Source organism: Engystomops pustulosus, chromosome 6, assembly GCF_040894005.1.
Source record: "Engystomops pustulosus chromosome 6, aEngPut4.maternal, whole genome shotgun sequence".
In the NCBI taxonomy this organism is placed as follows: domain Eukaryota; kingdom Metazoa; phylum Chordata; class Amphibia; order Anura; family Leptodactylidae; genus Engystomops; species Engystomops pustulosus.
This window is the reverse complement of record NC_092416.1, coordinates 134,870,545-134,883,882: the sequence shown is the minus strand read 5'-3', so window position 1 is coordinate 134,883,882 and position 13,338 is coordinate 134,870,545. Positions and strand designations below refer to the sequence as shown.

The window sequence follows — 13,338 nt, the reverse complement described above, 5'->3', positions numbered from 1 at the left end:
TTTACGGGCATGTAGAGGGACAATGAAGGGATAGACGCAATGCTCTCTAATGGCAGTTTATGAAAATATATTTAGTTTAGGGGGGTTATTTGCCTGACGGTTTCTCTTTAAGTAGTGACATAAATGAGGATTTGAGAAGTCTACCAGTTTATGAGATTTAAAGGGAACCCTTCAGCAGAAATTGATGTTATAAACCACTATCAGTATGCTGTAAACAAATAAACACCTTCCAGATCATATTTCAGCCTTGTGGCATCATATAAAAATCAACTTTGAAGGGATTGGTTGCACAAAGTCAAAAGGTTGGCAAGCTCAGTTTTTAAATATAGCTCTACCCGCCTCTGATTGTTCACTCTGCTGTAAATGGTTCTACTGAATTCTGGAATTATATAAATCACAGGGGAAAAGGTTTTCTATGACTTCTGACTTTATAGTGCTGTTTACAGAATAAAGCTCTTTTAACCCCCTTACTTTTCAATTCTACTCTTATTGCTTTATTGTTTTAAGTCCTATAACTCAGTGATGATCAGTGTAAAATTCCAGAGTGTGGGCGGGGACTCTCCAAGCAGACTATTCAAGATTCCTCGGTGCTGACAATGTGCTTAGAGTATCAGGATACAGGTTTATCTAAACTTATTTAGCTTTTATACATTCTACTAGTATCTGACACATAGAATGAGATATGAGAGATCCATGAGCTATATATAAAACACAACACACTGCAGCTCTTCTACATTCCTGGATAAAGATCTGTAGCTTCTAGGGTAAACTCTGCATGCTGCTCGTCTTGTAATGCAAAGATACAGAGCACTGCAATGTATACAACAGGATTGATAAAGGCCGGTTGGAATTATACCTGTGAAATGCTCTATTTTTTGTTTTTAACTGTGAATTAGAGAAGGTCTTTTTTGTTATCCCGAGTATATTTAAGAATCTTGTCTTTTGGGGAATATCCCTTTAATAGATAAATCCACATGAAACTGTGCATATTGGATGCAGATTTTCATGCAACTTGAAGATAGTCTAATAGCAACCAATTTCCTTAAAACATAAAAGACATGTTGAAATGAAATGCAATTCCATCTGTCCACATTTTAAAAGTGTGGAAATTACCTTTGCAACCCCGGCTCCTGTAAATCGTGCTTCTAATAATTCCTGGCGCCGAGGGTCCAGGCTATGCAATTCTTCCATCATTTCCACTGTAAATACAATTCAGAAATAAATGATCAACACGTGTGAAATATGGATTAATTTGGATACTATAGATAAGCATGGCAAATGAATAAATATTCAAAAAAAAAAAATCTATCAAAATCAAGAATGATAAAAGGAGGGGCATTAATCCAGGCATCAAGACTGTGGTAATCTTATTTTGTTATCCATGGCCTGTTCCTTTCTAAAAATTCTGACTCATTAATATAATTTTTAAAGTTGAATCTAGAAGGAAAGAGGCTATGGATAAATAGAAGAAGCATTTTAAATTTTCTGTGTAAAATGCACCACCCCACCCCCCCTTTTCAGTTAATCTGACATAAGAATCAACCCCATAAGTTCAAACCAGCCATCCCTTCATAAGTGAATGTTGTAGGAAAGGGTTCAAAAATAACATATTAAAGTTAGTGATAAAAGCAAATCTAGCAGCAAAACCAAGCATGGATAAACCAAGGACATTTACTCATAGATCCAGGCACTGCGACTTCCTCCTAAAATCAACTTTTGAAATTATGCTTATGAGCCTGAGTGCTGCAGAACGCTTGGAACCCCAAACAATGACAGTCCCAACACTATACTAACTCTTCTCCTCTGGTTACTGCAACCCATTTGACCACAGAGCATGGTTGCAGTAATCCATGTACTTAAACTTCAGCAAACTGTTTGCAGACTTTCTTGCATCATGTTTTGAAGCAGGTCCTTCTAGGACAGTGGTGGCGAACCTATGGCACGGGTGCCAGAGGTGGCACTCAGGCCATTGATCCCAAGACAGAGCTTACCAAACAGTACCAAATTCACCAAATCTTCCTGCAGACCCAGGCACTTCATTGGATGTTGGTAACTACTGTAAAAGTGAGAAAGTGTTGATAGAACTGCAGTATCTTTGTAGGTCATCCTACTGGACCCTACATTCTTACTGTACAGAGAGACCCTGGTGAGAAGCTACAATAATAGTCTGAATGTGCTCTCCTTCTTTCAACTGTATTAGTGGCCTCAGAGGGCCGATAAGACTGATAGATGTTAAAGAGCAGGTAGCAATAAGTTACTGCTTAAAATTCAATGTTGGCACTTTGCGGTAATCAAGTGGATTTTGGTTATAGTTTGGGCACTCAGTCTCTTAAAGGTTCGCCATCACTGTTCTAGGCAATGCAGATCAATTTGATGCATTGTGTGTTGTATAGTCTGAGCACCAATAACATCTAGATAGGATGCTGGGTAAGTGTACTAAACTTCTTTGGTTTACCACGATGAAGCATGTTGTATTAAATGGCCATCATGTTCACTTTTGTTGGTTTAGACAATGGCTGTGAGTTGAGTTATCCCCAAATTGATACTGTTAAACTGTACACTGACCACTTTACATTGTATCAAATTGTCATATCTTGAGTGTTTTCCCATGACAATATATATTGGAATACCATATTAAATAGTGACGGGAATACTGCATGCACAGCAATTTCTCAAATGGTTATTTCCATTTTGGGTAAAAGTTGGAAAAATGGGTACATGGTGGGTAACATAGGTCCCGTCTGGCTAGCTTAATAGTATCCAGAGGGACAGGCAAGCTAAACCTACAACCGCATAAGCTGGAAGAGAAGGTGAGAAAACTTAAATAAGAAGCAGACACATCTTTCTATAGATACTAGACCGATAAGCACAAGTCTACTGTATGTGGAGAGGGTATAGCCCACCTATGCAGAGGCTACAAAATGTCTTCTACCTTGTGCCAGCCTCCCAGTGCCGAAGACTACACGCATTGTGCTCTGTCCACTAATTACATCAACTAGAAATGAAATAAGTTCAGCCTATGATTCTGTCAGGACTGCAGCTCCCTAAGCTCCCAGTGAAAACGTAGCGCTGATTAATACTATGCAGCTCCTAGCTGTAACATCCAGGGACTCCCAGTAACACGAAGGTCTTAAATGGTCGACCTCTTTCCCTCCCCTGACTGTAAATCAATGCAGACAAAGCCGTCCTTCTGCAAAGAGGAAACCACATGTAAAAACACACGTTTCATGTACATCAGATGCCTCGGCCTCCGTATTCCCTATTAGGAAGGTATTTCATAAGCCTCAGACTGACCTCCCTCTTATTTATTAAATGCCGTCTTTCTCTCAAAGCAGACACCATTTTACCTCACTTGCCACATACCTCCCAAAACAACTGCTGCTGCCAGGAGAGGGGAGATGGATTACGCTACTATTCAGATAAACGCTCAGAGACATTGAACTTATTAAATGAATTCACATAGGTCGCCAGCAGCTTAATGCACAATGTGATCACAAGTACGAGCTATTGTATGATTACACATACAACGCTGCCGTCATGTCATCAGGGAAGACAACACAATAGATTTCCCACAAAAATTATTTCCAGTTATAATGAGTCCAGAGGTTCTACGCCAAGTAAGGGCTGCCCACACACATCCAGCACCCGAATCGCTGCTCTCACCTAGTAAGAAATGTTATCTTTACATGTGTTCTAATAGAACATACTTTTATAGGACTATGAATTTACATATAAATCACACGGTTCTCCTGTTGAGTATAACTGCACACAATGCTAGCCTAGTATACTTTGGGGAACATTTAATAAGACTGGGGCATTCAGCAAAGTCTAAATCTTAGACCTGGGGCACAACACGTTGGAGTATCTCAGAGAATGCAGCACTTCTGTGCTGGAACTAAATCTATGACCCGTCCGACCTGGCAGACTTCAGCTGTAACCAGTTTGCTAGTATTCTGGCAGAGATTATAGCAAATTTGGCAGCCAGGACTTGCTCTGCCCCGACCGATTCTCCGCTGTGCCAACAAGGGTGCAAAAGGGGCAAAAAGTTGCAATAACCCGAACGTGTGTGCTCAAAACAGGTGTACAAGGTACAATAAATTCCCTCCACTATGATCAGAGTTTTTCCCACTTCGATTTAGCCGCGTGTTGTGCTCTTTCAGTTAAAAAATTGCATTGTTTGAATCATGAATATTTTTAATCCACTGGAACATAACCATGTACTGTCACACTAATGGTTGAAAGACCGAAATAAGCCAGCCGGTGCTTTAGACACTAATCGTGGGAGCAGGACCGGGTCTCTACCTAGGTAGAAGACAGGATCAGTTTATAACATTTCTGCCTTCGCCTTTCTTCACTGCACAGTGCTGAAGTAGCAATATGCAATGAATAGAGCCGGAACAGCCACAGGCTCTATGGAGCCGGAGATCATGTGACCACCACGTCTGTAGGGCTAAATCAAATCTGCTTCCCCTTTATAGATGGCCCAGTTACAGGTGAAAACTAGAAACAGAAAAAACCCACACACAATCTCCATGGGTCACCCCATTTGACCGAAACTATACACAATGGAGGAGATTTATCAATCTGTCAACGACAGAAATTTGTCGCAGTTTGCACCACATTTATAAAGGGTTTCAGACAGTTTTCTGGCTCTCCTACGACTAGCTCAACAAAAGGGGCGACAGTCACACGCTAGGAAATTTAAAATGCTAATTTTTGTTACCGTATATACTCAAGTATAAACCGAGGCTCCTAATTTTACCACAAAAACCTGGTAAAACCGATATTTATTTTACTTGAGTACAAGCCTATATATAGTATATATGGTAATTAGAAAACACACACATATATATATATATATATATATATATATATATATATATACACACACTATACATTAAAAAAGTTAAAATCTCGAGTTTTTGTAACCAACTCCCATAAAAACTTAATGAAAAAAGTCCTTTGATATTTTTCATTAACTTTCCAGGTATTGCACAAAAAAAGGAAGTTATGGACCAATAAGTAAGAAAATGAACTAAAATGCCTTGGATCATTAAAAACCCTTTTAAGCCCTGGTAAGAAAGAGGTTAAAGAGAACCCGTCATGCAAAATAACCCCCCTAAACTAAATATATTTTCATAAACTGCTATTAGAAAGCATTGCCTCTATCCCTTCATTGTCCCTCTACATGCCTGTAAACCTAAGCAATGAGGTCCTAAAGCTGTATGCAAATGACCTGTGAAGTGTCCAATGAAGCATTAGCATATTCAAGCTGTCCACTCTATTCATGAGTGGGAGGCACAGCCACACCCCCAGTGCATGACTGACAGCTTTTATAATGATGTGAGGCTGTATAATGATGTGCTTCCTGGTGCTGGAGGCCACACCCCCTGCAGCCTGTGTGTGCATGTGTGTGTGTTTAGGAGAGATACAGCAGCTCCATGTTACAGCAGAACATGTCAGATTCATGTGTAGCTGATGTCTGTGTCTCTCACCTGTATATTAGGAGGATGCAGCATGTCAGCAGATGACACACACACACTACCCATGCTTTACTATACATTACACACAGACATGAGCAGGGGGAGGAGAGGGGAGGGGGAACAGGTGTGACATCACTGCCTCTGACCATGTGACCAGCCTCATTTACATGATAAAAAATAGATGATTTTACAATGATTAATGTATGAAATAACTAGATAAAGGCTGGGATGGGATCCTTGTGAGCTGCTCCAACAGGTACTAGTGACAGGACAAGTGACACAGACCTGATGACATGTGTCCTTTAAAGGGAAACTTTCAGTAGGTTTGAGGAACTTTTTTGAGTTTCGGTAACTTTAGTCCACATGGGACTCACCAGCATCCACACAGTGAAGTCACAGTTAGTGACCCCTTATTCTTACAGAAAGCCAAGTGACCCCCTTACATGTCGGGCCCTGGTACATGGAGAGGGTTCGTGGGCTGAGCCCTCTTCCATAGCCGGCAAGTCTTTGCTGCATATTGCAGCAAAAACTTACCAGTAAAACCCGCGATTGGTGCTAGCACCAATCGCAAGTGTTTTTCCGCCGATGGCTTCAAAAAGATGGATCAAAATATAATAACGGTTTTTCACATTATTTAACCCCGTAACTGGAAATAGCGCCCAAAGTCAAAAATGGCATACAGTCATAAAATTGATCACAATGAAGAAGTAATCAAAAAAAGTCACAAAAAAAATGACACCACACAAAGCACTGTACAGCAAAGTATGCAAAAGTTATTGGCACCAGACGGCAAAATAAAAAAAGATATGTATTTTTGTACAGGAGGTTTTAATTTTTGTAAATGTATGAAAACCTAAATCCTATACAAATTTGATATCCCCATAATCGCACCGACCCAACCCAAAGAATGAAGTAGACAAGTAATTTGTGGTACACAGTGAAAGCCGTAAAATCCCAAGCCCACAAGAACACAGCGCAAATGCATTTTTTCACCATTTTCACTGCATTTGGAATTTTTTTTCCCGCTTCCCAGTACACAGCATAGAATATTAAATACTGTGACTATGAAGTGCAATTTGTTACGCAGAAAATAAGCCATCACACAGCTCTCTACATGGAAAAATAAAAAATTATAGAATTTTTTTTTTTTTTTTTTTTTTTTTTTAAAGGTGAGTAGTGAAAAATAGAAATGAAAAAACAAAAAGGCCAGGTAGTTAAGGGGTTAAGAACAAAATGCTGCACCAGAGTTTAGACCACATCCAACAATTTGATTCTTTATAATTATCCTAACGCATTTAACATCTGTATATTGCTATATGGTGAATGGCCAATGTTATTAGTCATTAAATCCAGAGAAAGGCACAAAATATAATTAAAATACCATGCATTACACAATGCTGCATCAGATATTATGCAGAGCTATTACTCTGGCAGGCCAGCTTCCTCAGACATCTTGGACAATCCCTACAGTAGATCACTGTGACTGTTTCACAAAGAATCAGGTTACAGAATTTAAAATGGCAGCAACTTCTAGTAAAAGCAGTTCCTTCAGCTAAAATGTCATCATGAGATAAAACCTTACAACTAGTGTCATAGCAGGTAGCCTTTATAAAATTATGTGAATTTGTGCAAAAAAATATCAAAATCCTTTAGACGACAATTGTAGTTGAAAAAAAAAAGCACACTGTCATTTGGGTGTACTCAAGTTTTTTTAGAGGGTTCCATCTGGAAAAGGCTCAAATCTAACAACAATCCACCTGAATAGAATGTGAATGGGGAGAATTCACATGAAATGTACAGGATTGCTTCAGTGACAGATCCAAACACAATCCTATCAACACAAAAATACAATTGTTAGCGTCAGATTTCTGCAACCAACACTACAGTGGTAAAGACATGTTAATTAAACAATGCCTCATCTCAGCCAAACAAAAAAAAACTACATGTCTCACATTAAGGCCACCTTAATGTTGTATGCATATGGTCCTGAAGCAGCCAGTGACAAAGATTTTAAAGAAACTTAAAAATAATCAGGAGGACAGATCCTTTTACAAGATGTTTTCCAGGAACTATAAACATGAAAAAATAAATTTATTACTGGTCTCAAATGGCATGGAAAAAACAAACAACCTGTACCTTTCCTAGAACATTATAGGCACACAACCCAAATACACCTTGCTTGCACCGATCGCAGAGGTTAACCTGTTCCCTGCCGCCGGCACTGTAAGCATGGCAGCGCATGGGCGCCGCCATCTTACCTCCGATCGTCGCTCCCCCGAACGTTATCGGGGGGTGGCGATCGGTTGCCATGGCAGCCTCGGGTCTTTGTCTGACCCGAGGCTGCATGGTTTCTGCCTATTAATTACAATGAGCCTGTGGCTCATGTAATGTATAGTGAGCAGAAATGCCATATACTGCAATACAGTTGTATTGCAGTATATGGTAGGATTGATCTGACCATCGAGTGTTAATGTACCCCAGATGGTCTAAGAAATAGTGAAAAAAAAAAAAAAAGTTTAAATAATGTGAAAAATTAATAAAATATTAAAAGTTCAAATCACCCCCCTTTCCCTAGAACTGATATAAAATATAAAAACAGTAAAAATCACATACACATTAGATAATCGCCGCGTCCCAAAATGCCCGATCAAAATATAAAAACCGGTTATGGCCGGCAGTGACCTCAGACGGGAAATGGCGCCCAAATGTCCTAAATGCGACTTTTACACCTTTTTACATGACAAAAAATGTAAAAAAAAAATGTATCAAAATGTCGCACAGTCCTCAAAATGGTAGTAATGAAAACGTCGGCTCATTTTGCAAAAAATGACACCTCATACAGCTCCGTACACCAAAGTATGAAAAAGTTATTGGCGTCAGAAGATGGCAAATTTATTTTTTCTTTTTTGTAAACATTCGTTTAATTTTTGAAAATGCATTAAAACGCAATAAAACCTGTATAAATTTGGTATCACCGTGATCGTACCGAACCAAAGAATAAAGTAGGCGTGTTATTTGGAGCAAAAGTCGTAAAAACTGAGCCCACAAGAACGTGACGCACACGTGGTTTTTTTTTTCAATTTTTCCACATTTGGAATTTTTTTCCAGCTTCCCAGTACACGGTATGGAATAATAAATAACATCACGGGAAAGTAACATTTGTTACGCACAAAATAATCCATCACACAGCTCTGTACAGTGAAAAATGAAAGAGTTATGGATTTTTTTGAAGATGGAGAGCGAGAAATGAGTGAAAATACCCTGCGTCCTTAAAGGGTTAAAAAAACATGTCTATGAGTGATCTGTGAAAATATGGTTTTAACTAGGACATGGCCTGCTTGTAAATAAAGCGGATGCACCGTCCATTTGAAAAAACCACAGGCATCAAAAAGTATTACATTTAGTGCAGATATGTTTCCCATGTCATGTGCTTCTACCCAGACTCTGGTCCAGCTTGGGTAACGCCACTTAGCTTAATAAAAGATCGCAGGTAGCTGCTTACTGTTAATACACCATCAACCATAAGCCTCTCAATTTACCAACTGAGGCCAGCAGCAAAGGGGTGAATAAAAAAAAAAAAAAAATTTTTATTATTTCCCTATACAGGCGGTCCCCTACTTAAGGACACCCGACTTACAGACAACCCATAGTTACAGACGGACCCCTCTGCCCACTGTGACCTCTGGTGAAGCTCTCTGGATGCTTTACTATAGTCCCAGACTGCAATGATCAGCTGTAAGATGTCTGTAATGAAGCTTTATTGATAATTCTTGGTCCAATTACACCAAAAATTTTGAAACTCCAATTGTCACTGGGGCAAAAGAAAAAAAATTGTCTAGAACTTCCATTATAAAATATACAGTTTCGACTTACATACAAATTCAACTTAAGAACAAACCTCCAGACCCTATCTTGTATGTAACCCGGGGACTGCCTGTAGTATACTGCAATCATACAACATGAACAACTATTGACTTACACATTAAGTCTGATGCAAATGTGTTAACAATAAAAAAAAAAAAATCAAGTGGAAATGGAATTTAGTAAAACTACTTCAACCATGTTCCATAGTTTTGTAGTCTTGTTGATATTCCCAGGCTCCTCTTGAGAAGAATAAAAGCATTTACTTTGGGCAATGCTATAACATATAAATACAAATAGAAGTCATTACTGTGCCTGGCATCAAAAAAAGTTATGCACTGGCCTATGATAACCAATCAGGTCTGTGGTGCATGAGAGGTGTCATTTGGTCAGGTGCTTTGGACATAAAATCCATGTTCCCCTCTACTTAGCTCATGTGATACAGGCAGTCCCCGGGTTACTTACAAGATAGGTTCTGTAGGTTTGCTCTTAATCTGAATTTGTATGCAAGTCGGAACTGTATATTTTATAATTGTAACCCTAGCCAAATATTTTTTTGGCCTCTGACAATTGGATTTTAAAATGTTGGGTTGTTATAAGAACCAGGATTAACAATACAGCTTAATTGCAGAAACCTTTAATAATGGTTGTAGCTGATCATTGTAGCCTGGGACTTAAGTACAGTACAGGCAGTCCCGGGTTACATACAAGATAGGGTCCGGAGGTTTGTTCTTAAGTTGAATTATGCAAGTCGAAAATGGATATTTTATCATTTAAGTTCTAGACAATTTATTTTTCTTCTGTCACAGTGACAATTGGAGTTTAAAAAGTTTTGCTGTAATTGGACCAAGAATTATCAATAAAGCTTCATTACAGACACTTTATAGCTGATCATTGCAGTCTGGGACTATAGTAACATCCAGAGAGCTTCACCAGAGGTCAGAGGAGGCAGAGGGGTCCGTCTGTAACTATGGGTTGTCTGTAAGTCGAGTGTCTTTAAGTAGGGGACCGCCTGTATTGCCAATATCCAGAGAGCCGTTTGTAACTAGGGGTCGTCTGTAAGTCGGGTGTTCTTAAGTAGGGGACCGTCTGTACAAGCAAATTATGTGCTGGAACAGCAGCTGACATGCAAAATCACAACTAAAGAGCCCCCCCCCCTTGCATTAGCCCAAATGTAGTGTTATTAAAAAAAAAAAAGTAGGGATAGGGTAAAAGATATGAAAGAGATTAATATTTAGGAGATATATCAGGACAGAAGGGTAGATCCAAGTTCAGGATAGATACGACATAGGAAATGGGTACGGAGGTTATGTATCTATGTGTTGGATTCTTACGTCAACACTACATAGGTAAGCAGCATTTCTCTTCCTGAAATGAAGTGGTTTCTGAAAAATCTTAATTTTTGGAATCTGTTATAATCCATTAAACTGAGCTGTGCTCTTGAGCAGAGGCCACTTATAACCACATGTTCATATCCAATGCAACCCCATCCAGGTTTTCAATATTTCATATGTAGGATTTTTTTATTTTTTTTTTTTAAAGTTCTCAAATGAAAAATCTTCCACAATTCCATACCAAAAGGGGGTACAAGAATACGCTCTTGTAGTTTGCACATAAATAATGGAAGTTAAGAAAATGTGAAAAGGGACACACAATAGTGTGGACATAGGAAAACCTTGACTTGAAGAATTTTGTAACTCGAAACATTGTTTCCATTGGGATTCATGGATTTCTGCGTAACCGACCATTGGTATCAAGGTTTAAAGGGAACCTACCACCCCGATTCTACCTATAAAGGTAGAAGGGGTAGTAGGTGGATGGATGGGACTTGAGGATAGCCCTTTTGGCCTTCTGAGCATCATTGGCCTTCTGAGCATGCGCAGTAGCTCCGGCCCCGGAGCCTCGCAGCCGAAGGCCTGCGCTCTGCGCATGCGCAGAACGCAGGGGACCCGGACGAGGGCGCGCAGCTACCAGGAGCTGCATGCCGAAGATTACCTGGTAGGCGGAGTAACGTGGCTTCTGGGGCGTGGAGTAGCCGTGACTAGTAGCCTCATGTCCGGCTACTCCACGCCCCAGTAGACGCATAAAAAAATGTGCATATACATGCAATAAAGTTTTCAAAAAGACACCCGGGACGTGAGGATTAGCCCAAAAAAAAAAAGGCTATCCTCACGTCCCATTCATCCACCTACCACCCCTTTTACCTTTATAGGTAGAATCGGGGTAGTAGGTGCCCTTTAAAGATCATGGAGGAACACAAGGTTCAATGAGTGTGAACATCGCCTAATCACAGACGAGTTCCTTCATCTATAGCATTAGAGTAGCTGGATGAGAGACGAGGACTGTATAGACAATTTACATATTTATATTACCCTTTTTCACTATCCAGTTATCTGTATTGGTTATACACTTACAGCTTTTCATGTCTACCCCTACATGTATTACAATGTATCTGGGGATGCTGCCACACAGGCCCCACTACTACTGCAACTTTCCAAGGGCAGCCATAATGTAAACTTTACACCCATGAGATGCAGCATCATGGGAGGCGATTAGCGAGCCCCTGGCCTGCACACCCGCCGTGTACTGGGGTGATCCTGGTGGCCGGGGGATGGATGGGCTCCCGCGGCAGGTAGGCCTGGGTGTGTGTGCGGACCCCCGGCCCTCCCTCCTGCTTCTTACCTACTGCCTCGGGATTTCTGCCCCCAGACTTTGGGGTCTTTTCCACTCCGTCGCCCCCTTAGGGGGGATGGGGACCTTAATCTGGGCCTCGCCTCCCTCCTCCTCAGCGCCGTCGTGTTATACAGACTTCAGTCACTAGGCCGCAAATCCCCGGACTTTCCTACGCGCAGAACCCGGCGCCGCACTACACCAGTGCGGTGTGTCCGGTCATGGGGGGCGGGGGAGGAAAACTCCGGACGACCCCCCCACCCCAGTGAAAGGATTATTTCCCACCGGGAAAAGGCGATATTTTACGTCACCAAATATCGAAAAAAATGAGTATTTTACGTCAGATAGGGGCGACTGGTGAGAGGGGACGGGGTGGTGAGAACGTGAGGTGATTTTCTGCCAAAAGGGATCGGGTCCGCTCCGGAACCACCCGCCCGACTTAATCCGGATCGGCTCGGTTCGGATTATCGGGGTAATGGGTTTAATTAGTGTAAACACGATAGTGAAACCGCTGGATTTCTCGCGAGATCCGGAGCACCATGCGCGTTCACAATGGAAGGAAAAACGCGCCAAGACACGATCTCGGGCGCGCGCATTGACCAGGGAACGCGCACGGCTTCCCGCCCTGAGGGGACGGAGGTCCATAAATGCCGCTCCCTCATGGAGGCACTGAGAAAAACTTATCGCGATTGGCTGGGGAATGCGTATGGGCGGGGCGATGTGTACCCCGCCTAACATGTAAAGGGGGAGGTAGAGGAAGGACAATCTAAAATCTGAATGGCTGAGCCGGTCACATGCCCCGCTATCAGCTCACACACCTTGTAAGGAGCGGAGACAGGGAGGGAAGTTGTGAAAACAAGACGATCATTGGACGGTAAAAGAAAGTGAGGCACCGCCCACTGATTCCTTATACAGATTTCACCAATGGGCGGGAGTCTAGGTGAAAGGCATTATGGGAAGGTTCTTGTGTAGACACGTGTGGCTGTCATGACCTGTTTCTGGGATGATTAATCATATTCCTAAAGGCCAATATCTGACAGCACCTTGTACTCCACCATTACAGAACCCATAGGCTGATCCCTAGTCCTCCATTACATCCCATTATAATCTGTGACTTGTGCAGGTTATTTGTACATGGGCACATGCAATGGATTTGGGTATGAACACAATGGGGGAGATTTATCATCAAGTTTCTGAGATAGAACTGTTCAAGTTACCCATGGAAACTAATCAGAGCTTTAATTTTATAAACAGCTGTGGGAATATGAAATCTGAGCTCTGATTGGTCGTCATGGGCAACTAGAACAGTTCTGCTCTAAGAGAC

The 13,338-nt window shown here is 41.1% G+C and overlaps 1 protein-coding gene across 4 annotated transcripts in view; it reads right to left on the bottom strand.

The window, feature by feature from the left end:
- TLK2 (tousled like kinase 2) overlaps positions 1-12,649 on the bottom strand; it is a 36,465-nt gene extending 23,816 nt beyond the window's left edge. For 3 of the 4 annotated variants that reach the window (XM_072111144.1, XM_072111147.1, XM_072111148.1), the window contains exons 1-2: positions 12,027-12,649; positions 1,114-1,199 (exon numbers count right to left, since the gene is read on the bottom strand). In XM_072111144.1, the coding sequence (XP_071967245.1) occupies positions 1,114-1,194 (81 nt within the window). In that variant the 5' untranslated portion in view covers positions 1,195-1,199; positions 12,027-12,649. The remainder of the gene's footprint in view (positions 1-1,113; positions 1,200-12,026) is intronic. The other variant, XM_072111145.1, reaches the window with a different exon arrangement.
- Positions 12,650-13,338: the final 689 nt, after the last annotated feature.